At 49.4% G+C, this 24255-nt stretch overlaps 1 protein-coding gene across 2 annotated transcripts in view; it reads left to right on the top strand.

The window, feature by feature from the left end:
- The window catches only part of Slc37a1 (solute carrier family 37 member 1), a 57363-nt gene extending 39656 nt beyond the window's left edge, over positions 1 to 17707 (top strand). For both annotated transcript variants that reach the window (XM_051187045.1, XM_051187044.1), the window contains exons 11-20: positions 1658 to 1789; positions 3744 to 3834; positions 5245 to 5307; positions 5818 to 5903; positions 6738 to 6786; positions 7569 to 7642; positions 8285 to 8363; positions 13794 to 13891; positions 16368 to 16432; positions 16788 to 17707. In XM_051187045.1, the coding sequence (XP_051043002.1) occupies positions 1658 to 1789; positions 3744 to 3834; positions 5245 to 5307; positions 5818 to 5903; positions 6738 to 6786; positions 7569 to 7642; positions 8285 to 8363; positions 13794 to 13891; positions 16368 to 16432; positions 16788 to 16803 (753 nt within the window). In that variant the 3' untranslated portion in view covers positions 16804 to 17707. The remainder of the gene's footprint in view (positions 1 to 1657; positions 1790 to 3743; positions 3835 to 5244; positions 5308 to 5817; positions 5904 to 6737; positions 6787 to 7568; positions 7643 to 8284; positions 8364 to 13793; positions 13892 to 16367; positions 16433 to 16787) is intronic.
- Positions 17708 to 24255: the final 6548 nt, after the last annotated feature.

Genomic DNA, 24255 nt, shown 5'->3' with positions numbered 1-24255 from the left:
AACTGGTGGACAGTCTCCCAAGCTGGACACCTGACTAGAGTCATGAGAGGAAGGCCAGTTCCCAGTGTGAGTGGCAGCCCTTTGTTCCCTGTACCTGTGAGGAGTGGACTACATCCCTCCTTCATACCTGAGCTTCTCATTTTCCCTCTTAACTATTGCACACAGGTTCAGCATGGAAATGTCCTCCTGGTCAGTGAGCCTGGCCTGGCTGATGTGTCCATCTTGAGCTCACGCACAATGCTGAGTATCCACATGTCAAACCTGCCACCTGCCTTTCATCTTTTATTTAATATGTGTGCCTGAGTGACTGCTTGTCTGTATGTGAAATGTCTGTGCAATCCCCACAGAGGCCAGAAGAGGGCATTGGATCCCTAGCACTAGAGTCATGGGCATTTGAATACTGGAAATTGAGCCTGGGTCCTTTGTTAAAACATCAAGTGCTCTTAACTGCTGAACCATCCCTCCAGCCCCATCATCTTAAAAAAAAAAAAAAAAAAACTACTGTAGTTTGAATTCACCCTACATGGGTTACAGTAAGACAAATACAATGCATCAGTGGCTATTGGATCCCATGGCACATCTGAAGAAACACTGCTTTGTAAGCTCCTGGGGATTCATAGTTCATTCAGGAAAAGCCTTTTTATGTCTGACTTACAACCCCATGCAGAGCTGGGATCTCTTTGCTTTGCTCCAGTGAGCACAAATTCTGTCCTGTAGGAATGTTCCCAGTACTAGAAGGCACAAATCTCAGAACATCGTTTCTGCCAGGGTTTGTCCACAAGAATGTCCTGTAACAAATTTCTCCCTAGCAAGTCCATGACATTATCCTCATTCTACAGCGCAGTGACCACATTGCTGGTTTAGAGTTTAGCTTCTCTTTCCAGAAAAGTATCCTGTAGATGTGAATGAATGCAGAAATCATCCCTTCAGGCATGTTCAACCATGTCGTCATCTGCAAGGTTCATGCCAGAGAACTGTGTAAACAAACAAACAAGAAAACCACACACGTACACACACTTAAAAATCTCTTACTGTCTTAAGTATGTTTATAATTTTGTGTTGGGTGCATTTCTGAATTATCTTTGGCCACATGTCAACCCTGTGCAGCAGGCTGGACACATCTGGTTAGATCATAATGAAAATATAATCTGATTATTTTGAGAGATGCTAAAAATCTTTTCCTGTTACCAGAATCTTCCAGATGTTGGGTGCAAGATACATTATCCAAATGGATATATTTTAACCCACTGATCTTTCTCCATGCCTGGGTTTCATTTTTCTGTTTTACACTTTTTGGTTTGTTTGTTTGTATTCAAGACAGGTTTTCTCTGTGTTGCGCTGTCTGTCCTGGAACTATCTCCGTAGACCAGGCTGGCCTCAAACTCAGAGATCCCCCTGCTTCTGCCTCCTGGGTGCTGGGATTAAAGGTGTGCGCCACCACCATTCGGCTGTTTTTCACTATCTCTGAACCAAAGTTTTATGAGTTAATGGCATTTCATGAGCCAGGTGGATACTGATGGCTGATGTGACCATGGGGTTGACATTGTCACCCGTATGTGTTCCTAAGGCACTCAGCAGGGAACCAGATGGCGTAGAATTGTGGCCTCACTTTAGCTACATACCCCAGTGACATCTGTCCCTTCTGCTTTGTCTCCAGGACCCAGAACTGCAGTGTTTACTGCTGTCAGACGGGAAGAGCTCCCTCCACCCGAGCCACATCGTTGTCCTCCCTGGTGACAGCAGTGGCAGCATGGTAGCCATCAGCTTCACAGGAGCCCTGAGGATCCCAGTGAGTCAGCACGCCAGGGCGAGAGTGGGCTGTGGGAGAGAGAGGAGTCTGAAGGAGAGGTGGGAGGCTTTGTAGTTCCTGAGTCCGCCCCTCCCGTTCTGTGTGTGCAGTGTGGCTGGTCACTCTGGGGTGAATGTGGCTGTGTATGTGAGCTCTTTGTTTTGTTCTCTTTCTATCATTTTGAAAATTATTTTTTCCACTCAGATATTCCTTAAACAGATTAAATTTGACAAACATTCTTCTTGGAAAGTGGAAAGTTGGCAGGGCATTGGTGGTGCACACCTGTAATCCCAGCACTCGGAAGGCAGAGGCAGTTGGATCTCTGTGAATTTGAGACAAGCCTGGTCTATAGACAGTCTCCAAAGCTACACAGAGAAACCCTGTCTCAAAAAACCAAAAAAAAACAAAAAAAAAAAAAAAACCCAAAAATGTGGCTGCTCAGGTCCTACACCCATGTTCCCTCTGTCCCTCTTGAGTCTCTACCCTCTCAGTCCCTTGCCTTATGGCTCCAGGGGATTAGCACTCTGTGCTCACCATGTGTTCTGTGGCTCTACTGAACCTGCTGTTTCCCAGCACAGTGAGGGTCTGAGTGCCCAGTGTGACATGTGACCACAGGAAGGGCAAGACTTGAGGGGGTAGAGGTTACAGACTACCCAGCAATGCACTAGGGTCCTACACAGCTGGACTTGATTATGCTCTGGCCCTTGGTGTCAGCTAGCTCCCACAATGCCCTGAGTTAGCAATCTCACAGCTGATAGTTGTGAGCCCTGGCCAGTCTCCACAGCTCAGGCACAGGCCTGGGCACTGGCTTCCTGAACGGGCCTCATAGCCAGCCAGCGGAACATGCCAGCTTTAAATGAACCTCATTTCTTTCTTTTTCTTTTTTCTTTTTTTTTTTTTTTTTTTTTTTTTTTTTTTTTTGAACCTCATTTCTAAGACTGTGTTCTTGCTACTGGCTAGCAGCCCTTCTGTGGTACCTTACTGTTGTAGATTGCTGCCCCAAATACCCCTGCTGACATCAGCTGGGCAGCAGACAGTGTGGACAGGACAGGCTTCGGGGGCCTGGCCTGGCTTTCACACTCCCCCTGCCCAGCTGGTTGGCCTGAGCATCCACACTGAGTTCCTGTTTGCCCATCACTGGGCTCCTCCCCTGGTGCAATGCTATCTGTTGGTCTGAGGGTGAAGTGAGATGAGTTCATCCCCGTGCAGAGCATGCCAGGCATGGAATAGGCTACTGGTGGACCCCACGTTCTCAGCCTCATGCCACTAGAACAACTGGAAAATACCAATGGTGTTGGTGATGGAGTTCAGCGTGAGTGTGTGGGCATGCATGTATGTGTGTGATACTTATGCATGAGTATACAGGTGCACACACCCATGTAAACACATGCAGAGGCCAGAGGAAGATGTCAGATGTCTTCACCTATCCCTCCCCACCTTATTACTTTGAAGCAGGGTCTCTCCCTGAACTAGAAACTTGCCGATTTGGCTAGATGGCTAACCAGTGAGTTTCTGGGATCTGCCTGTCTCCACCGTCCAGTATTGGAGTTATAGACACACACACAGCTATGCCTGGCTTTTTATGTCAGTACTGGGGATTTGAACTCGGGGTATGCTTGGACAGCAAGTACTTTTAACACACTGAGCCATCGCTCCAGCCCAGCTCCAGAGCCTTAATGAACATCCCTCCTCTCCCCAGGAGGAAATCACTGGCCATCATTTGGCATGGCTGTCTCATCAATATATTCTCATTGGCTCTTGTTGGATGTGGATATCACATTTATGCCTTCCAGGTGGCTAGGCAAGTGTGTGCTCTGAATCTCCTGGGGCTTGCCTCCCCATCATGTCCTACCCTGAGCCAGGCTGAACCTTATAGAAATACAGCGTGTCTACAGGACAATAGCCCTTTGTACTCGGTCTCACTTGAAGTTGACGATCGCCCTCCCTTCTCTAGGGCGTGATTGAGTTCTCTCTGTGCTTGCTGTTTGCCAAACTGGTCAGCTACACATTCCTGTTCTGGCTCCCGCTGTACATCACCAACATAGGTAAGTGCTTGCTGGAAGTGAGGTTCAGTTCTGAGCACTGACTGCCCAGAACTCCTTTACACCTGCTGGGCCAGAGCCTTGTAACAGGGACCATACGTGGTGAGTGGAGAGGGATGGCGTGACTCAGCCACTGGGAGAGGATGGAGAGGTGCACACACTTTGTGGCTCTGGTGATAATCTTCACTGGGCTCGCTGGGTACTCTCTGACCCCTCTGCAGTTCTCAGAGACCACCTGCTTTTAAATCTGGGCCATGTTAGGCTTTGGAGCAGCCAGCAAGCAAGAGCATGGCCACTGGGGATTGAGATAAGACATCCTTAGAAACCTGACCTAGAAACTGTTTCTGGGGGTGTGTTCTGATTTATAGGAGGGCTGACAGCCTAAGTTGTCAGAGTCCAAGAATTCTGAAGCTGTGGATCCTGATAGGGCGTTCCAGGAAAACCATATTATATAGTTGTGCACTCTTTGTGTGTAGCATGACAAGGGGGTTAGCAGTTCCTGGTAGCCAAGTCAGGGCTGTCGCCGGTTCTGTACTGATGGGGTGGGGGGTCACTGGGCATGTCGAGGCAGGGGAGAGAGGAAAAGCAGCAGAGTTTTATAAATACAGCCTTGGCCTTGGGCTCTGGTGACAGCACAGGAAGGGGGGGGGGCTTTAAGAATGGGAGAGTCAGATTTCAATGGGTGTCATAAGGCCATATCAAGGTTGACCAGAGCCCAAAGCTGGAGAGTGTCGCCTCAGCCAGGAAAGCTGGGGAGGCAGCTAACAAGGACAAGCTGCAGAAAGAAAGGGTGGGTGAACAGGCTTCAAGGAGCTCCCTCAGGGCCCTGCCTAAGGACTCCTACCTCATCTCAAGTTCAGAGTACAGTCTAACAGGAAGTCTCAGCAGGAGGCCATGCTCCCTTTTACCAGGGAACAGTCTGGACTGGAGTGTTGAATTTCATGGATGCCCAGTCTGAGTCTTGGTTTGAGCCAAGCCCAGTTCCCTGTAGGTGGGCATTCAGGGTAAGGGAGATGGGTCTGACCAGCCAAGCACTTCCCAGCTGTCTCCTCATACTGGTCAGCAAAGGGACATGAAAGGTATCCTGCCACTGAGGCACAGGAAGGTGCTAGTGTCCCCTGGGGTCAGGTAGCACATAGTACCATATGGTGACTTTCAGCGTGTGACTGGCTGAGAGTTCTTGCTTTGGGGGAGCCCTGCCTATGACCTTGAACCATCTGCATACCAGGTAGCTTCCGGGACTCATCTGCTTTCCTGAGGTGATGCCCCTGTGGTGGCCAAGTGAAGGGCACAGGGATGATCAGGCCGGGGTGAGATTCGTCAGCCCTTCACAGAGCAGAGTCCTGAGTGGGTCCCTCTGGGGTAATCACCGAGACTGTGTCCTGGTTAGCTCACATGCTGCTCATTCAACAGACCACCTGGATGCCAAGCAAGCTGGCGAGCTGTCCACACTGTTTGACGTGGGCGGGATCTTTGGTGAGTTCCAGACCATTTGCTCCACTTTGCCAAGAACCTAACCAGAAAGCTGGGTGAGTGACACTGTCCTGTGACTTAGCACTCTGAAGCTGAGGCAGCAGTATGGCAAGTCTGAGGCTTGCTTGGCCTACACAGTGAGACCGTATCACAAACAAAACAAAACAAACCTCTCAATCCCTGTCCGAGTTAGTTTTACTGTTGGGAGGGCACTGTGAGACACAGTGACCTTAAGCCAGCTGCCCTCAGGAATGACATACATACACCCCAGAAGGTGGTGGCATTAATACATACCAGGTACTTTGGGGTTGCCCTAAAGCCTGATCTAAACACCCTGTGACTCCCATGGTCCGAACAAGATGAGTCCTGTTAGGCAGACCCCAAGCGGCCACTCTCTGCTGCCCCCTCGGAACAGGCTCAGAGAAGGTTGCTGTTCTTGCCCCTGTGACTTAGTCTCCTCTAGGGAGCATGTGCCAGGCTTCAGCTCCTGAGGCCCCGCCATCTCTATTACAGGTGGGATCCTAGCAGGCGTGATCTCTGACCGCCTGGAGAAACGAGCTTCCACCTGTGGTCTGATGCTGTTGCTGGCGGCACCCACGGTGAGCCCTGGCTCTGTCCACTGCCACGGGCAGTGCTTTAATCTTTTCCACCAGCCACCACTGTGCCAGGCCCGAGCGCCACACCCCTAGAAGCCCAGCTTGTCCCTGGCCAGAAGCACAGGGCTTCCTTCAGGCCCATCTGCCTCGACCCCTGGGCTGCACACACCATGCTCTTCCCTCACCCTGGGTTTCTCATGGGTTGCTTCTCTCTGTGGGGTGTCCCTCACTCCCATCTCTGTCTCCCTTCATGGTCACACCCTTGCCTATCCCTTAGGGTCTGTGTGCCATCCTCCCCTTCTAGGTTCAGTGAGCCCCACTGATCATTTTCAAGCATTGAGAAGCTCATGACCCTGGGCAGGTGACTTCCCTACCTCAGCTTCCTCATCTGCTTGGGAGTCACATCGCCCCATGGTGTGGATGTCACAGCTGGTGTGGTGCTGGCCTGCCATTGCTGTTTGTGACATGAGACCATTCTGTTGCCATATTATATTTTTCTACTGCCTTTCTCCCCAAAGCTGTCACTGTCCCTGGAACATGGCTGAGTCCTCTCAGGCCTCAGGCTCTATAAGGCAATCCTTAGGACATTATGAGCAGTCTGGGCCCATTGCTGTGGGGACTATACCCCAGGATACAGTATTCACTCAGACAGACAGTTTCAGGCCTTGGATGAGGAGCTGGGAACTGTTCGGTGTCCCACAAGCCCTGTGAGTTCCTCGAGGCCCAGAGCTACAAGCTCAGCAGCCAGGTCCCTGTTGGCTCCCTTTCTAAACCACAGGCTCCTGGCAGCTTGCAGCTGCCTGTGCTGAGCCATCTCCGCATTCTTAATTCCTGCAGCTCTATGTCTTCTCCTCCGTTAGCAAGATGGGACTGGAAGCCACCATAGGTGAGTAACATGTGTTCTCCCACACACGTGTCTGTCCACACAACATCATGACATGAGCAGTAAAACCCAGTCTAGAGGCATTAAGCTGAAGTGACTGAGCAGTGTGGCCCCATGTTCCTCTGGGAGAGGCCAGGCATGGACCTGAACAGTGCAGGTGTGACAGTTCGTTGGATAAGTATGGCTACCTGGCCAACAGTGCTCAGCTCTAGGTTCCAAGAAGGGGGAGCTTCTCAGAGGAGTTGGGGATGGGGCATTAGCCACAGCCCTGGAATTTGCTGTCTAAAGTAAAGCTAGCTGTGGAGACTGGAAGGAGTAGAGGAAGGTCTTATCACAAGTGACCTAGAAAGAACTCTGCCAGTGAATGTGGACCCAGAGTCTCTTCAGGAAAATGAGCTCATGCAGTTGAAGGGAGGGGCCACATGGTTCAGCATCCCTGCCTGTGGTGAAGAGAGGCTGTCCCTTCCATGACTGAAAAGGCTGTGGCATAGAGCCAGCGCTGGCCTGGCCTTGGTCTACTCAAGCTCTCATTCCCTCCCAGTACTGTCATCAGCTACCGTCCATGGGGGCCAGGGAACTTGAGTTTTAGATTCTCCAAAATGGGGAGGGGGGCTCTGAAGCTCCGGGTAAGCATGGCGTTGCACCCTGGGCACAGTGTCATTTGTACTGCACCCTGGACATTGCCCCTGGGGGATGGGTTCCTCCCCACCCTGGAAATGCCTGCCCTCACCAGTGCACTGCTGGCCCAGACAGGCTCTGTTCTGAGCCCTCTCTGTTTCCCACAGCCATGCTGCTCCTCAGTGGGGCCCTAGTCAGTGGGCCCTATGCACTGATCACCACCGCCGTCTCTGCAGACCTGGTGAGTCACATGCTGCCGCCCCTACTCAGAGTTTCCTTCTCAGTTGTGTCTAGATAGCCTGTATCTTGAGAGTTTTCTAGCGGCTGCCCCTTGCCACACTCTCTCAGGGCTCTTCCTCCCCCGTGAAGTGTAAATCCTATCCCTGAGTGGTCAACAGAGAGTACCCAGCTAAGAGGCCCAGGAACAGAGCTTTGACCAAGCCTCCCCACCCCAGGTCATCTATCCAAGGCAGCAGGTTGGCCCTGTCTGACCCTGGTGTTAGGTGTGTTTCTGAATCTGCCCATAGCAAGCTTATCCCTTGGGCAGGCATGAGTGTGCAGACTTAGCTAAGTGCCCGTGGGATGTCCTGGAAGGATCCACACCAGACAGAGCAAAATGGTCAGCACGCAAGGGGAACAAGCAGAGGAGGGAGTCTAACCGGATTTTTTAGACTAAATGAGAGAGTTACAAATAAGTAAATATGCCCAGGGAAGTATTTTTGAAGGATTTCTGTCTCTTAGAGGTGCTCAGAGCTTTGCTCGGGGTGGTATAGGGTGTAGAATTGTAAGAAGAGTGTTCTGTGTCATGGTCATATGTGTCAGGGGCAGATTTATTTCCCACTCCTCATCTGCCTGTGGTTCACAACCTTCTCCACTCCGCCAGGGGACTCACAAAAGTCTGAAAGGGAACTCTCACGCCCTGTCCACCGTGACCGCCATCATTGACGGCACTGGATCTGTAGGTACGTAGAGAACGCCCTTCCCCTTCCCAAGAGTTGCATGGGGTGAAGGGGGGAAGCTACTGTTCCTAACTAAGGGGTGCCCCAGGCTCTGATGTCAGTGTCAGGACTGGCTGCTCCTAGATGCTCAGGGGAGTCTGCTGTGGAGGCTGTAGCGTATGGCTTCAGAGAAGACAGCTGTGGGTGACTGGATCTGTTCCTTTAGTGGGAGCCACCAGGCTCCCTTTTGACCCAGGGGTTGGCAAACTTTAGGCTCTCACTTTTCCTTACTGTCCCTCCAGGAAAGACAGGATCTTACTTCAGTTTAAGTTAGGGGAGAAATGAGCAATCCAGAAGTATACACGATCCTGTCACCCACCTTGCTGAGGTCTCTGAAGAGATTCCTTAGCACACTCTGGAGTGATAAGAGGTGGCAATGTAAATGTTTTATCCCTGTGTTAGTCAGTTTTATGAGACTGTAACAAAATACCACAGAGGACCAACTATACTAAAGGGAAGAATCGTTTTGACTTACAGCTTGAAAGATTTTATTCCATGACCAGTTGGCCTGTTGTTTTATGCCTATGGGAAGGAAATCATCATGATGGGTACACCATGCTATTCCCCTCATGACAGAGAGAGGAGGGCTGGGCATATACCCAGTGACCTAACTCACTCCTACTAGGCACTGTGTCCAGAATGTCCCACCACCTCTCAACAGCACCAGAGGTTGGTGACCAAGCATTTAGCGCATGGCCCTCTGGGGCATTCCAGATCCAAACTGGTCCCCCTCGAGGCACAGACAGCTAGGATCTGGTAAAACACCAAGCCTGGAGATCCCAGGAGCCATGTCCTTTGGACCCTGCCCACACCAAATACAACCTGAGCCTATGGAGGGCAGAGACACCTTTTGGGAGTTAAGGCTCCCATCTGGGTGGCATCGTCAGTGAACTGCACTGATGCTGGTCCAAGGCAGCTATAGTCACAGGCAAGGACTCAGGTCTCCTGTTCTGGGGCAGTGCTTTCACAGATGTGGTCCCCCAGGTCAGGGCTATAGCAGAGTTCATCAGGGTAGAACTACTAGCCCCAAGTCCCAGGAACCTCATCTCTGGTCCATTCCCCAGTGGGGCTTATTCCTGTGAGAGACTGGTTTGTTTGTTCTGCCAGGCATGGGGAAGGTCACTGTTGTCAACAAAGCCAGGCTTCAGCTTAGCTGGCCGCCAAGGTCAGGCGCGGCTAGTCCTCAGTGTTCGCTCCTTCTTTTTGTTGGATCTGGAGATGATACAGGTGTATTGGATGGCATTTGTATTCACTGGTCTGGCCATGCCTGTCAGGGCTCCTCTTGGCCCCTGGGGCGTGTCTGGGACATGTTTGGGGGGGGGGGGTGTCACTGGGTTGCCATGCCTGGATAGATCTCAGAAGCATTACAACCCTTCCTGTGAGCAGTGGTCCACCATTCTCCCAGTTCACCCAAGTCCCAGAGAGACTTCACACAAATGTAGATGTGCTCCCCCCATAAACACACACACACACACACACACACACACACACACACACACACACACACACAACCTGCACACTCTGTCCTACAGAAGTCTACTGCTCCCAAGACACCATGCTTAAGGCTAATATGGAGTCCTGCCAGCAGCCTGGGCACTACAGTAAAGAGACAATCAGAAGAGAAAGAAAAATCAGGAAGGAGGTATAAAAAACATTTCGCTCTTGACATTTGCCTCAAACACAAGGCTAAAGAGAGAGAGGCTGCCTGGGGGAAGAGGTGGACCTCGCCAGCACAACGCTGGCTGCTGAGGAGGAAACCACCATGTTCTAAACAGAAGGGCAGGCCAGGCCAATGAGCCTTCTCCGCCCTCAGCATTATGTGCTGTCCCTTTTCAAAGCCCATCCCCACCTGGGTTTCTACAGCATTGCCATTGGAACCTGATGGGCTGGACTCCTGGACCCCAGCCCCCCATGCTTCCCTGATTGCTCAAGTGCACAGGGACTCGGTAGCCAGTCACCATGGAAACAGCATGAACACCGGCCCTCCATCAAGTCCCAGCTTTGTGTCTCTCATGCACACTACACACAAGATGAAACAAGAGAAGGCTCCAGGGATGACACACCACTTTAGCAGAAGCACCGCCGTTTGTCCCCAGTGTTTGTCAAGTGTTCATGTCTGTTAGTCGGTGCAGGTTTAGGCAAAGGGACAGCTCAATGGATCCCAAACCAGCCACTACTTTCTCCCAAGTCAGGAATGCCTTATGGCTCATGTGTTTGCAGTGTCCAGAGTGACATGTCAGTAGGACCCAAGACTGCCGTCTTACATGTGTGTGCAGAACAGTTAAATACAGCCATGGGTGTTTTCAAGGCTTAATTTTATCGCAGTAATACATAATGTAGCCACAGGGGCTAGATAGTCCTAAGAGCGTTTATGATACAATTTGACAGGCCCTGGCTCTGACTGCCCAGGCCCTCTTCTTAGAGTCAAATCCCCAGCTGCTGCTGCTAACCTCGCCACACAATTAATTTCCTGGACTCCTCAGTCTAGAAGCATCTCATGTCCTCTACACAGGCAAACTAGACATGGCTGTCCCCCACTCTGCCCTGTCACCCTCCCTGACTTAACTGTCCCTGTTTGCTTTTCCTTTGTTTCTGTCCTATTTGCCCCTGCTCTTGACACCACCACCTTCTAAGTCCCTTTCTTGCTGCCTGGTGACATCTGGCAGCCTGGTGACAGGCCACACAACTGCCTACTAAGCTATATAGACTGCTTCCTCTCTGTCCGCCACACTGCCTTCTCCCCCCTCTTACATTTGAACCCTGTTTGCTAGGTTCCCGGTCACTGCTTCTGTTATCCAGGATTCCTGGAGCTTGTAAGACTGTGGTGTTGCGGGTCTGTCTCCTCTTAATATCAGGGCCTCTTCCAGAACCCAGTGTCTCTCAGTTTCCATTGCTGGTGGTAGACATGAGCTGTCACTTTCATCTGCTCTCGACACTGACTTGGCTCTCCTCCTCTGGGTCTTCGGATCTCCGTCTTACCCAGAAGCCTCTTCTCTGCCCACCTTGCTGCCCCTGGCAGGCTTCCATGTGAGAGCAGGCCATGCATCTTGGGGGATGGGCACTGCTGTTTCTTTGCTTGGTTTAGCTACCATATTCTTCTCTTTTTTTTTTTTTCAATTTTTATTTTATATGCATTGGTGTTTTGCCCGCATGTATGTCTGCTTGAGGGTGTCAGATCCCCTGGAACTGGAGTTATGGACAGTTGTGAGTTGCCATGTAGGTGCTGAGACTTGAACCCGGGTCTTCTGGAAGAGCAGCTAGGGCTCCCAACCACTGAGCCATCTCTCCAGCACCCTGGCTACCATATTCTATCTTGTTTTCTGGAAAACAGTCAAATGTCAGGTTTCCAGACTGTTCCTTCTGTTCCTTTCTATGTTTGTCCTTCCTGCCTCTCTTGCTCTCTCTCACAGACAGATGTCCTTGACTTTATCTTTCAGCCTTTGTCTTCTTATTTTAGCTGTCATGTTTTCAACACTCATTAATGTTTTGGGGTTTCTTGTTTGTTTTTTTGTTTTTGTTTTTGTTTTTTTATTTTTTACTGCCCTCTTGGTGCTCCAGGCACTGTGTTGGGTGAGAATTAGTTGTTGATAGCTTATCTTCAGCTATAAAAATGAGGATTTCTTAAGATCGCAGTTGGTTTTCCATGTGCACTAGGATGGTATTCTCCATGCCTGGGGATGATCTTCTGATTTAACTGCCCCTGGGTTTCCCTCCTCACAGTTTGTATGTGGTCACAACTGGGTCTTCCTCAGCTGTGGGCCCTCTCAGCTGCCCCTTTGTATCTTAGTATTTAAGAATAAGCCACTAAACTAGTGTGATCACAGAGTCCTTTCTCTTGGATAGGCTGGTCTTCACAGATCAGCCTCTAATCTTCAGGAATCTTCCTGTCCATGGGGTGTTCTTGCCATTGCTGGAGCTTGACATTAATGACTGCTTGGGGGCTGATATTTTCCCTGGGTCCCTGTTATCTCTTAGATGCCTTCCCCATACCCTTCATAATGTCTGCTATTCCCAGAGGCTCCGCTACTGCTGTTTTGTGGGGTGTCACTGAGTCACTGATGAGAAGGGACCTGGACTCCAAGGTGGTGGAGGGAGCTAATGATGTCCCTTTGCCTGCTGCAGCCCCTCCCCTTATGTCATGTGCGTGGCCAGCCTAGCTATGGGGACACATCCCCAGGTAGTGCCCACTGTCATCTTAAAAAGAAAAACAACATGCTTTTCTCTCCTCTGCCCTCTGCTTTGTGGATTTGCGCTTTTTAAAATGCAGCTGTGGTCTGCTCTGTGGTCTTTGGAGTGTGCAGAGTAAACTTGCATGAGTAGCTGATGTTTGCCTGCCACCATGCCGAGACATGGAAAAAGTTTGTCAAATCAGATCAAAGAGTAATGTGTGTGCTGTACACACCCTTGGGACAGTAGTGTGAATGAAGTACCTCAGCTCTCGGGCACTACATTGCAGTCAGGAACCTGGAGTCAATCTCCTAACCTCCTTAGCATGCAGCTGCTGGACAAGCCATCTCCTTGTCAGATCCCCTGCCCCCTGTGAGGGAAATATTCCAGGCACTGCAGCAAATGTTCTCCTGCAGATGTCTTTTGTTTGTACAGCTTTCAAAGTTTATTTGACATAATTTTAGACTTGCCAAAAAAAACCTCACAAATATAATGCAAAAAGAGTTCATAGGCATCTTGAATTTTCTTTCTTCCTTCCTTCCTTCCTTTCTTTTATTTTTTTTTTTCAAGATTTATTTAATATGTATACAGTGTTCTGTCTACATGTATGCCAGCCAGCCAGAAGAGGGCACCATATCTCATTACAGATGGTTGTGAGCCACCATGTAGTTGCTGGGAATTGAACTCAGGACCTTTGGAAGGACAGTCAGTGCTCTTAACCTCTGAGCCATCTCTCCAGCTCATCTTGAATTTTCTTTTTTTTTTTTTTTTCATCTTGAATTTTCTTTATCCCACACCTCAGGCAGTTGATGTGGGCAGGGTCTAAGTCCTGTTTCTTACAGATTTATTGAGTGGCATTTGCCAAGTACAGAGGTATCTGAGTATGTTTGTTGGTTGAGATTTCTTTACATAAGTCCATTTATTTATAGTTTCATTATTGGTTTTTTGAGACATGGTATCTGTAGTCCTAGCACTCACTATATAATCAGGCTAGCTTGAACTCACAGAAATCCTTCTGCCTCTGACTCCCAAGTGCTGGGATTAAAGGCATGTGCCACCACACCGAGCTCATTTATAATGGTGTGTCAGACAGAGTGGACATTTCAAAAATCAATGCTTACTTTTAGAATGGGTCCCAGAAGATGTTAATGGCAGTTGTTTCCTCCTCAGCACTGAGTTGGTCTCCCTTTTTAGCTGTCCTTAATTGTATCTGTGTGCCTGTTCCAGGAGCTGCCTTGGGTCCCCTGCTGGCAGGGCTCATCTCCCCTTCCGGATGGAGCAACGTGTTCTACATGCTGATGTTTGCAGACGCCTGTGCCTTACTGGTGGGTCTCCTGGCTTCACACCCATGCACTGGTCAGTTAGCTGCCCTGGAGCTTCAGGACAGACCCTAGTCTGCCTGCTGTGTCAGTCACCATAGTAGATACTGGACACAGTCAGATTGGAAAGGTTTGATTTGGCTCACAGCTTTGGATATTTCAGTCCAGGATTGCTTTGAGCCTATGACAAGGCTAACCTCTGGAAAGGAGCTTGTCACCAGGTGGCTAGGAAACAAAACAGAGAATGAAGAAGGGATTAGGGTCCCATTATCCCGTTTGGGACCTACAGACCTCTCACTGGCCCATAATCCCAGCACTCAGAATGCATACAACTGCTACACATTTGAGGCTAGCCCAAAATGTACAATAAGTTACAAGCCTAGCCTGAACTACAGAATGGACCCTATCTTGAAGAAGAGCCAAAAAAGCTGGAGATGTAGCTCAGTTGGTAGAGTGCTTACCTAGTATGCACAAAGCCTCAGGTTCAATCCCCAGCACCATATTAATCTGGGAGTGGTGACATACACCTGTAACCCCAGCACTGCACACCTGTAACCCCGGCCCTGCACACCTGTAACCCCGGCACTTGAGCCATAGAGGTAGAAGAATTGGATGGTCAGGGTCACCCTTAGCTGTCTGAAGGCTGGGGATATGGCTCAGTAGAACCTATACACCCTGCACTCATGCTTAGTACTGCATTGAAAACAGTTTAGAGCTAGGCTGCATAAGGTGATTATACATAAGCAAATAAGAACCCTAAAGCTCAGATAGGTCCTTCCCCTTTCCTGTGCCTTTTCCTTAAAATAAAGCAGTTTTGGCCTCTTCCCAGGCAGGTCTCAGGGACCTGACCTCACCTCGGGGATGCTAGGGTACCACATTCCTGCCGCCTGGGCAGCGGGACTGATCAGGCTCATGGCTGAAAGTCTTCTCTCCAGCTCATGACACTCAGGCTCCCAGCATCTTGGGAGCAGACATTGGGAATGGGCAGTCCCCTTTCTTTCTCCTGGTCACTGTCACCTGATGGGCACAGAAGATGATGTGGGTCCTTCTGACCCCTCACACAGGCTGTCGCATACCCACAGGCAGCACTTGCCTTCCCTCTTCCTTTTGCTTGGCAGCGTGGTTTCACCATCACAGGCCTCTTCTGCCAGCACTTGCCACACATTGTGCTTGGTGGGAGTATCAGTGCTGGCAGGCTGACAGTTCAGCCCTGGGTAGTTAGAGCTAGAGTTGGAGTTAGTCCCAATTTGCTGCAAAATTCTATTGCCGCTAACTCTGGTTCTGGCATTTCCTTGTTCCCACCACTTTCCAGCGATTGGACAGTGATTGTTCTTGGGCCAAGCCAAGTGCTGGGACAGTGTCTTGGCCATCAGAGACGGTCCCATTCTTAGCTTATGCATGTGGACCTCCAGCTTTTTTGTTTTGTTTTGTTTTTCGAGACAGGGTTTCTCTGTGTAACAGCCCTAGCTGTCCTGGAACTTGCTCTGTAGGCCAGTCTGGCCCCGAATTCACAGATATACACCTGCCTCTGCTTTCAGAGTACTTGGATTAAAAGTGTGTGCCACCACCACCCAGCATGGGCCTCCATCTTGAACTTGGGGCATCTAAGAGCCAGGGCCCAAGGCCTGATGTGCAGCTGACCAGGAGTAGTGGTCCCTCAGTCCTGCACTGCCTATCCCCCGACCCTAGACCCGTTTGAATTAAGGGTGCCTGCTGCCTTTAAGTACCTGCCACCAGAGCTGAGAGTCCTCTCAGGGTTCTCTTCCATCGCTGCCCCAGAACCTGACTGAGGGGTGAGTCCTGAGTTGTCCGGGTGATAGCCAGTCATTACTCTGCTTTGATGAAAAACTACTCTGAGCCTTTTGGCACATGAAGAGTGTGAAGCTAACCAGGTAAGCCAATAGCTCTCAGCCTAGCAGTTAGCACTGTGTGGAAGGCCACCAATGGTACATGCATGCATTATACGAACACTTAACATCTACACGTGCGCATGCACACGCACACACACACACACACACACACACACACACACACACACACACACACAGAGGTTTAGGCCTCAGAGAGACTCCCTACAAACCATGCATCCTGAGACACTATTTTAGCCTCCAAGTACCACATCTCATGAGCTGCTTGCCTGGATCCAGAGTCCCCCATGCAGCCCTATATCATGGACCACCTCCCCTTCATTATCTGTCTTGTTTCCACTTGGAGCATCTTGTTTTGAAGTTTTGAAGTCTGTGCTAAAAGCCTGTGTTGGGGAAGGCATCTGTATTATTCTGAGAACTTAGTGAGGGGCAGCCTTCACCTCAGGGCAGGTGCTGGCCTGGTCCCTGCTCTGATGGCAGTGTCTCCATGGGGCATACGCCTGAGGATGCTTCAGAGGGGGAGCCACAAAGTCCAGCAAGCCTCAACAGGCCACGCCTACCCCCTGCTTCTGTCCTCACACTGTGACAGTGTCTGCTCTCTGTTTTGTGTGCAGTTCCTGATCCGCCTCATACACAAGGAACTGAGCTGTCCAGGACCAGCTGCAGGGATCCAGGCTCCGTAAGTCCACTATGGCCTCTCCAGAGTTAAGGCAACTCCAGGCAGCCTGACAAGGAGGGCACACCACAGTCCCTCTCCTTTCTTGTCTAATCAGTGTCTCTGTGTGCGTGTGGTTTCACGAATCTCTCCTCGCGCTCAGTGAGGGGAGTGTGACGAAGTTGCCTTCTTGGTGGCGTTTTCTGAGCCGTGGCTCCCCAGCCATGGGGAGGGCGTGTAGTACACCCACCAGGCAGCTCCTGGAGCAAGGCATCCGGGGAGGGGGGGGCACAGGGCTGGCAGTGGGTAGGATCTGTGTGTTTTGTGTGTGTTTGGCATCTGCTGTGTGGCCCTCTGTCACCATATCCTTTGCATTTAGGCTGAAGGAACACTGACCATGAGTCCTCTGGAGTGCTGGGACCCATCTTTGGAAAAGCTAAAGTGAAGGAAGGACCTGTCATAAAAAGGGAGCCTCCTTGTCTTTGCATATGCATCTGGGAGCGACTCACAAGCCACCCTGAGACTTGCTGGATAGACAGACATGGAGCTCAGAATGACAGTGGGGAGTCTGCCTGGCTGTGTCCCACTGCCTTAATGGGCCGAGGCCCAATGGCCCAGCCAGTCCCAGCCTGGCAGGTGCACAATGCCCGCTAGCCACTGAACTTTTTAGACTGTACAGTGACAGGCAGGACTGGCCTACAGCACCCAGGCAGCCCACCCGTCTCAGGTATCTGGTGCAAAATGTTATATAGCCTGTGAGGCTGGGCCATCCCGCTGTCCTGTTTCCTGAATGTGCATGATGAAAGGACAGGACATGTCACAAATGTCCCAGCATCTAGTCAACAGCCTCAGAATGGCTCGAGAAAGCCAGATCACAGACAGAAACAGAGGTGGAGTCCACACCCAGCAGTCACGAAGACCCATGCTCAGAACCAGCCAGGAAACCGGCCATGTCAGATGTGAATGACTGTGAAGCAATAAGCCCCAATAAGATAGGAACACTGGGAAGGCCAGTCCCAAAACATGTGCTGCGGTCCTCTGCAGGACTGAGAGAGCACAGAAGCTGGGAAGGGCGCTTCATTGGGTTCCAGGAGCAATGGGTCCTACCCAGCCATTCCTCTTACCCCATGCCCGGGCTGTTTCTAGACCCATAGGGATTATTTATTTTAAATGTATAATGTATTATATAGATTTTAAGAGATATAAATGGGATTTTGTTATTTATTTAAGACAAACTATGATTGTTCTGTGGTCATTTGTTGTTTTGGTTGTATATATCTCCTCTTTGAAATAAATGAGTTTTTATTTAAAAAAAAAAAAAAGCCCAAGTACAACATATATGACTATTTCCATCTTAGTCTCCCTTCCGCTAACAGAAGCCTCCACACAGGCAACATCGATTTGGGTTTCTAAAGACTGGAGACTGTATCCGTTGTTTTTACATGTTTCTGGGATGGGATGCCTGACAAAGGGTACTTAAAGGAATGAAATTTTCTTTTGGCTCACGTGGCAAGGAAGACATGCTGGCAGGAGCTTGCGGCCAGGGGGCACATCTCATTGGCAATGGGGAAGCAGAAAAATATGGTGACCCATGCCTAGCTGGCCTCTCCTTTTTACAGTCTGAGAGCCCAGGCCATGGAATGGCACTATCCACGTTGAAGTAGGTCTTCCTGCTTCAGTTAACCCAATCTAGAACATTCATCGGAGACATGTCTGGAAGCTCATGTCTTTGGTGATTCTAGAATCATACTGAAAATATTAGTCATTACAAAGACATTTTTGCTGATTTTTGCAACAGAAAAGGGACTCCCTGTTGGAGTATACCCAGGCTCCACACGGAAAGCTGCCAGGGTCCCAGTGAACACCAGCTCTGGATATTTGGTAAGTTGTGGAATGTCATGAATATCCCAACACCTGTCCTTGGTGGTGAAATAGCACTTGGTGAATGTGAGGACGGCACACCTGGACCCTGGAAGAGGCACTTGGGCATTTGGTCCTCAGGACCTGCATGGCCCAAGTTCTCATGGTGCATGTTCTCGGAGGTGGGGTGTTGCTGGCAGTTTCTTCCCAGCCCGATCCCTCTGCTTCAGCCACAAATGAACACACAGATACTATATTAATTATAAACTGTTGGCCGATAGCTAGGGCTTCCTATTGACTAGCTCTGTCTTAATTATTAACCCATTTCTGTAAATCTGTGTTTCTACATGGCCTTATCTCACTTGAGAAAGCCTGGTGCGTCCTATCCTTCCACTTCCTCCGTGGCATCTTTCTGCCTACCTTTCCCAGAATTCTCCTTGTTTCTAGCCCCACCTGTCTTCCTGCCTCTATAGGCCAAACAGTGTTTTATTCACCAACCAATAAGAGAAACACATACACAGAAGGACATCCCCCATCGTGGGGTGCTATGCTTTCAGATAGTTCTGCCGAGGTGTGCACAGCAATAGACCATGACTCTTGGGGGAGGGTGGAGCACCACCAAGTTCTCAGACCAACAGTTGGTGGAAGGCCTGTCCCTGAGCTCCTCTGGAAGTCCGCTGTCATCGCTGGGTTTCCATCTTCACTTGTAGTCACTGTTCGGGTTTTTTATATCGGTTTTTTATTTTATTGATTGATTGATTGTTTGGTTGGTTTTGTTTTTTTGGTTTTTTTTTGTTTGTTTTTGTTTTTTTTTTTTTTTTTTTTGAGACAGATGTTTCTCTGTATTGCTTTAGAACCTGTCCTAGAACTCGCTCTGTAGACCAAGCTGGCCTCGAACTTACAGAGATTCACCTGCCTCAGCCTCCTGAGTGCTGAGATTAAAGACATGTGCTACCACCACCCAGCTCAGATTAAAAAAACAAAAAACAAACAAACAAACAAAAAAAAACTAATTCTTTTAAAACCCACTGTTCTCTGCCTACAGAAGGATCCCTCTGAGGCTTCACCCATCGTTTCTCCTAGTATGGGACAGTGGCATTCCCTGCCCATGGCCACCAGGGACTCAGTGAGAGAAGCCTCAGGAGGTGATGGTTCCATTTCCAGCTCAATGAACCAAAGCACTGGAAGGAAATCTTTCATGGCCCATGGGGAAAAGCTGCCCTACATTCCTTCACCCTCCAGGCTGAGCCTGGAGATGTGTGCCTTTAGAGACTGAAAACACACACACACACTACTATTAAGAGCAGTTTAGCAGGAATTGAGTTCATGAATGGAGAAGACTTTGCCAGAGTTTAAAGGGAAAGGCGTACCGTGTCTGTTTAAGAACTGTCTTCTTTTCATCCAACAGTGGCTAAGATCACTGGAATCTGAAAATAGCAGCTGAGACCCACGCCACATTCACATGGAAATGTGCTGGCCTGAGGCTCCCACTCAAGTCTGCAAACAGTCCCTGCGTGGCAGGACTGCAGGCAGACAGACACAGCCCACCCAGGGAGCCCAGGCCAGGAAGGAAGGACCACTGACCGAGGTCCCCTGTAGGTTTTCCTCGTGCACCTCAAATTTGTCCACAGCAGGGGCCTGAGCCAGCCTTCCGGGCACCCAGTTCTAAAAATCTAGTCAGAATAGGGCTAGGGATGTAGCTTAGTTGATAGAGTGCTTACTTAGCATTCATGAGACCCTGGGCTTGCTCTCCAGCACCCATGCCTATAATCTCAACCTTCTGGAGGTAGACAGGGAATCAGAGAAGTTCAAGGTTATTCTAGGCTACAAAATGAATTCAAGGACAGCTTGAGTTTACATGACAAAGGAAAAAAGTCTAGTCAAAATAAGTTTCAAAAAATGAAAGCCTAGTGTCCTCTGTGTGTATGTGTGTGTCTGTCTGTGTGTATATCTGTTTCTCTCTGTTTCTCTGTGTGTTTGTCTGTCTCTCTGTCTCTGTGTGTCTTTGTCTGTGTCTGTGTGTATGTGTGCATGTGTGTCTGTCTCGTCTCTGTGTGTCTGTCTGTCTCTGTGTATATGTGTCTGTCTGTCTGTGTGTGTGCAAGCATGTGTGTCTGTGTGTGTTTGTCTGTTTGTGCGTCTATCTGTCTCTGTATGTGATTGTCTATGTGTGTCTGTCTCTGTATGTGGTTGTCTGTCTGTCTCCCTGTCTCTGTATGTAGTTGTCTGTCTCTGTGTGTCTGTCTCTGTGTGTATTTGTCTCTCTCTCTCTGTCTCTGTGTGTTTGTCTATGTGTGTCTGTCTCTCTGTGTGTTCATCTGTCTCTGTGTCTGTCTCTGGTGTATGTGTGTGTGTTTGTCTGTTAGTGTCTATCTGTGTGTGTGTGTTTGTCTGTGTGTGTCTATGTCTCTGTCTGTGAGTATCTGTGTGTGGGGGGGTGGGATTACAGGGGTCTGAGCAGGTAAAAGCATTTCCTACCCCTGACCACATACAATCTCTCTGTGGGGCATCTACCCTCCAGCCCTGGATGGTGATCAAATAGTCAGTTGTCCTGGGGCCCCCAAAGGACACGTGTTCTTCTGAGGTACACAGTAGTAGGTTTCTTGCAGTCACTCTGTTCCCAGACCCCTCCTAGCTGACTGAGAAAGGGCATATGGTTGCTTTTCTTCTCACTCTGACAAAAGCCATGTAAATATGAATAGACTTAATTTGGCTCACAGTTTAAGGATACAATCCCATGGCGGTGAGGCATGGGGCAGGATCCTGAGGTTGTTAGGAGGCACTGAGGGATGAAGCTAGTGTCCCAGCCTGTGGCATGGTGGTTCCTGAAGTAGGGTGGGCATCTCCTCTGCAGTTAAACATTTTGGAAACCCCTTTGTAGATACACACAAAGGTATATTTCTGTGGCAACTCAAAATCCAGGCAAGTTGAGGGTCCAAATTAACTACCTAATCTGGGGCAAGTGACAGGGATACTTGGAAGTATGAGCAGGCAGGGCTCATTACAACCATGCCTGTCTCCTTCTGCCATAATGACTGTTGACACTGGAGAAGGTGACTGCTCATTAAGCTAGCTCAGAACACAGGATATGAAGCAGAACCCCTGGGACCATCATGGCAGGAAAGCCATGAGGAAAGGCAGCTCATTCAGTGCCACTGTCAGTCTGTGGGAGACTGTGAGAGTACCTTCTTACTGCAACGTCCTGATGGAAGGGGTAAGAGATCTCTCTTGAGCCTCTTTTGTTGGGGTTGGTTCTGGTCTCACTCAGGAGGGCTCCTGACAGGCACTCCCAATGTCTGCCTGACAGGAACCTTCAGCTACATACACACGACTGCACAGTTAACCGGTAACCTGGACTAATACACATAGCTACTACCTATCCAAGTTACTCCATGCAGATAACACAGCCCCTTCATGGGCAGAAGTATACTGACATGCAGTGTGGTTAGCTCTGATTTTATCCTAGTTTCCAGATCAACCACAGGACCACCATCAATCTCCTGGTCTGGAGGAGGTCATCACCACTGTCTCTCGGGCTCAGGGAAAACTGCCTTTTACAGCTTCCCACACACAGGAATCCCCGTGGGTGTCTCAGTTCAGCCGGACTCTAATGACTCCCTCATAGCACATAACTTTCCCAGCACATCTCGGTACAGTCTTGAATATTTTCCAAAAACATTACCTCCTGAAAACAGTTGCAAAGAATACTGAAGGACTTTAGTGCCTCTTCAAAGTGGGTTTCAGCCATATTTGAAAATAATCTTTTTTTTTTTTTTTTTTTTGGTTTTTTGAGATAGGGTTTCTTGTGTAGTTCTGGCTGTCACAGAACTCACTCTGTAGACCAGGCTGTCCTCAAACTCACAGAGATCCACCTGCCTCTACTTCCCCAGTGCTGGGGTTCAAGGCATGTGCCACCACCACCCAGCTTGAAAAAGCTCTTAATGAAGAGCCTCTCCCTTATTGTGGTACATCCAGGGTACAAGGCATTTAAATGTCTAATGATTCGCTCTGTGTAAAATGCTGGGGCCTTATTCCAAGACAGGATCTAGCAGCTTTGTGAGGGTATGCCTAAACAAGCATTCCTAGCCACCTTCTTCATGCACGATTCTGAAGTCTGTTCATGAGCCCTACTAAGATGGAGATCTTGAATTGTATCTATGACTTAACGGAGCACATAGTTGTTCTCTTAGAGCAATGCTCACATTAGAGTTATCACTGTGAGGTGAGCTGTGAGGGGATGGCCATGAGGAATCTTTTCTGTTTCTTTGTTTTGTTTTGAGACAGGGTCTGTCTGTGTGGCCCTGGCTGTCCGAATTAAAGATGTGGGCCACCCTGCCCAGCTCCCCCCATCATGAAGTCTTAGCTCAGTCATGAGAGGGTGGTTTAAGCCACCATTCACTGAGCAAGGCACCCATCTGAGTTGAGGTTAGCATCGCTATTGTGCACCGCTGAGATGTTTGAGTCAAATAACCTTTTCCTCTGGTGTAGTTCTGTGTATCTCGTGATGCAAGTGAAAAATATGACATTCATCCCAGCCCTGGAAAGATTGTAAGGCAGACTCCGGCAAAGGGAAACGAACAGAAAGAACAGATTTCTGGAATAAACGCAAACACCTGCCACACGGCAGCCATCTCCATCTGTAAGAGCAGGAGCACATCCCACATTTAAGCCATCTTCTTTTGTATTAATAGTCTAATGATCACAACTAAAGGCTAAAAATAAGAACAACATCTACCATTAAACTTCAGACATGTACAAGCATCTGTACAAGCATCATGGGGCAGAGTGGGTGTGCATGTGCTGGGGGAATGAGGTTCTTTTGGTCATAGCCAGTGCTTTACTGAGAACTGCCACAAACTGCCCAGTTAGAAGAGGTGACTATCTGGTATCAACCTTTGGATCTCTATCCTCAACCAGCTCACACTACAGCTGACTGTTGGGTGCCAAGACAGGTACACTTGGAGTCAGTGCCATCCTGAGGGCTGCTGTTGAGGGCATGTGTTCAGTGCACCGCACCATGAACTAGGACCATAGCCCTTTGATAATCTTGTTGCGTCCTCCACACTTTCTACCAGGAAGCTTTCCCTCACCAAAGTCAACATCACTTGGCCAGACTGTGAATTGATCCCACTATCTGAGAGCAAAAGGCCATCCCACCCTTGCCCTGACTTTTCTGGACTGAGATGGCTCAGTGTGGCCACACCCTTCCTTGAGCAACGACTGTGCACTTCCTCTGAGTCTCAGAGCTTCCCATGTATCATCTTAACCTTCCACATGGAGCTGGAATTTTTCACCCCTGAATCTGCCTCCATGCTGGACAGTAACCTCCACCAGGGTAAGCCATGGCTACATAGCCTGGTTCTCAACACACGTGACATTCCAAACATATTACTGATAGATGAGCGAGTCAAAGGGGCCTTGACATGTTTGCTTTCTTCCTTCAGAAAGGCTTCTCATGAAGACATTACTTTGAAGACAGTCATCACGACCACCTCTTCCCCCTGAACTTGGGGACATGTCTTTCTTCCCTGCCCTTGTTCCTAACTGCCACTGATTGATCTGAGAAGAGGCCAGGCTGCTACCATCCTGTCTGTTCTTTAGTTCACGCTCCCATCTCCAGGAGGGGCGGGAGGAGCCTCTCAGTAGATAATGACACATACCTGCCCTTAGCCTCAGGTTCCTCATCTTTCCCCGGAAGCCTCCCAGTTGAATTCTGATTGTGTCTTGCATCCTGCTGGGTGCCAGGGCAGTCGCTGGAATGTATGGGGCCATCACAGGATTCCAGAACCTCACAGTCCCGTGTGGGTGCAGTGGTGTCTAGACTGCTGTACCAACAATGAGACACCTCTCCCAGCAGGGCTGCTGAGCCATCCCTCAGCAGCTTGTCTGGGTCGAGGCCACTTGGCTTCTTTTCCTGCCCAGACTGGGCTTCTCACGTGAGCACTTTAAAAAAAATAATCCCTGGGCTATTTTACAGACAACTTCTG

The sequence above is a fragment of the Phodopus roborovskii genome, unplaced genomic scaffold (genome assembly GCF_943737965.1).
Source record: "Phodopus roborovskii unplaced genomic scaffold, PHOROB, whole genome shotgun sequence".
Lineage (NCBI taxonomy): Eukaryota > Metazoa > Chordata > Mammalia > Rodentia > Cricetidae > Phodopus > Phodopus roborovskii.
This window is presented reverse-complemented; position numbering and strand designations above follow the sequence as displayed.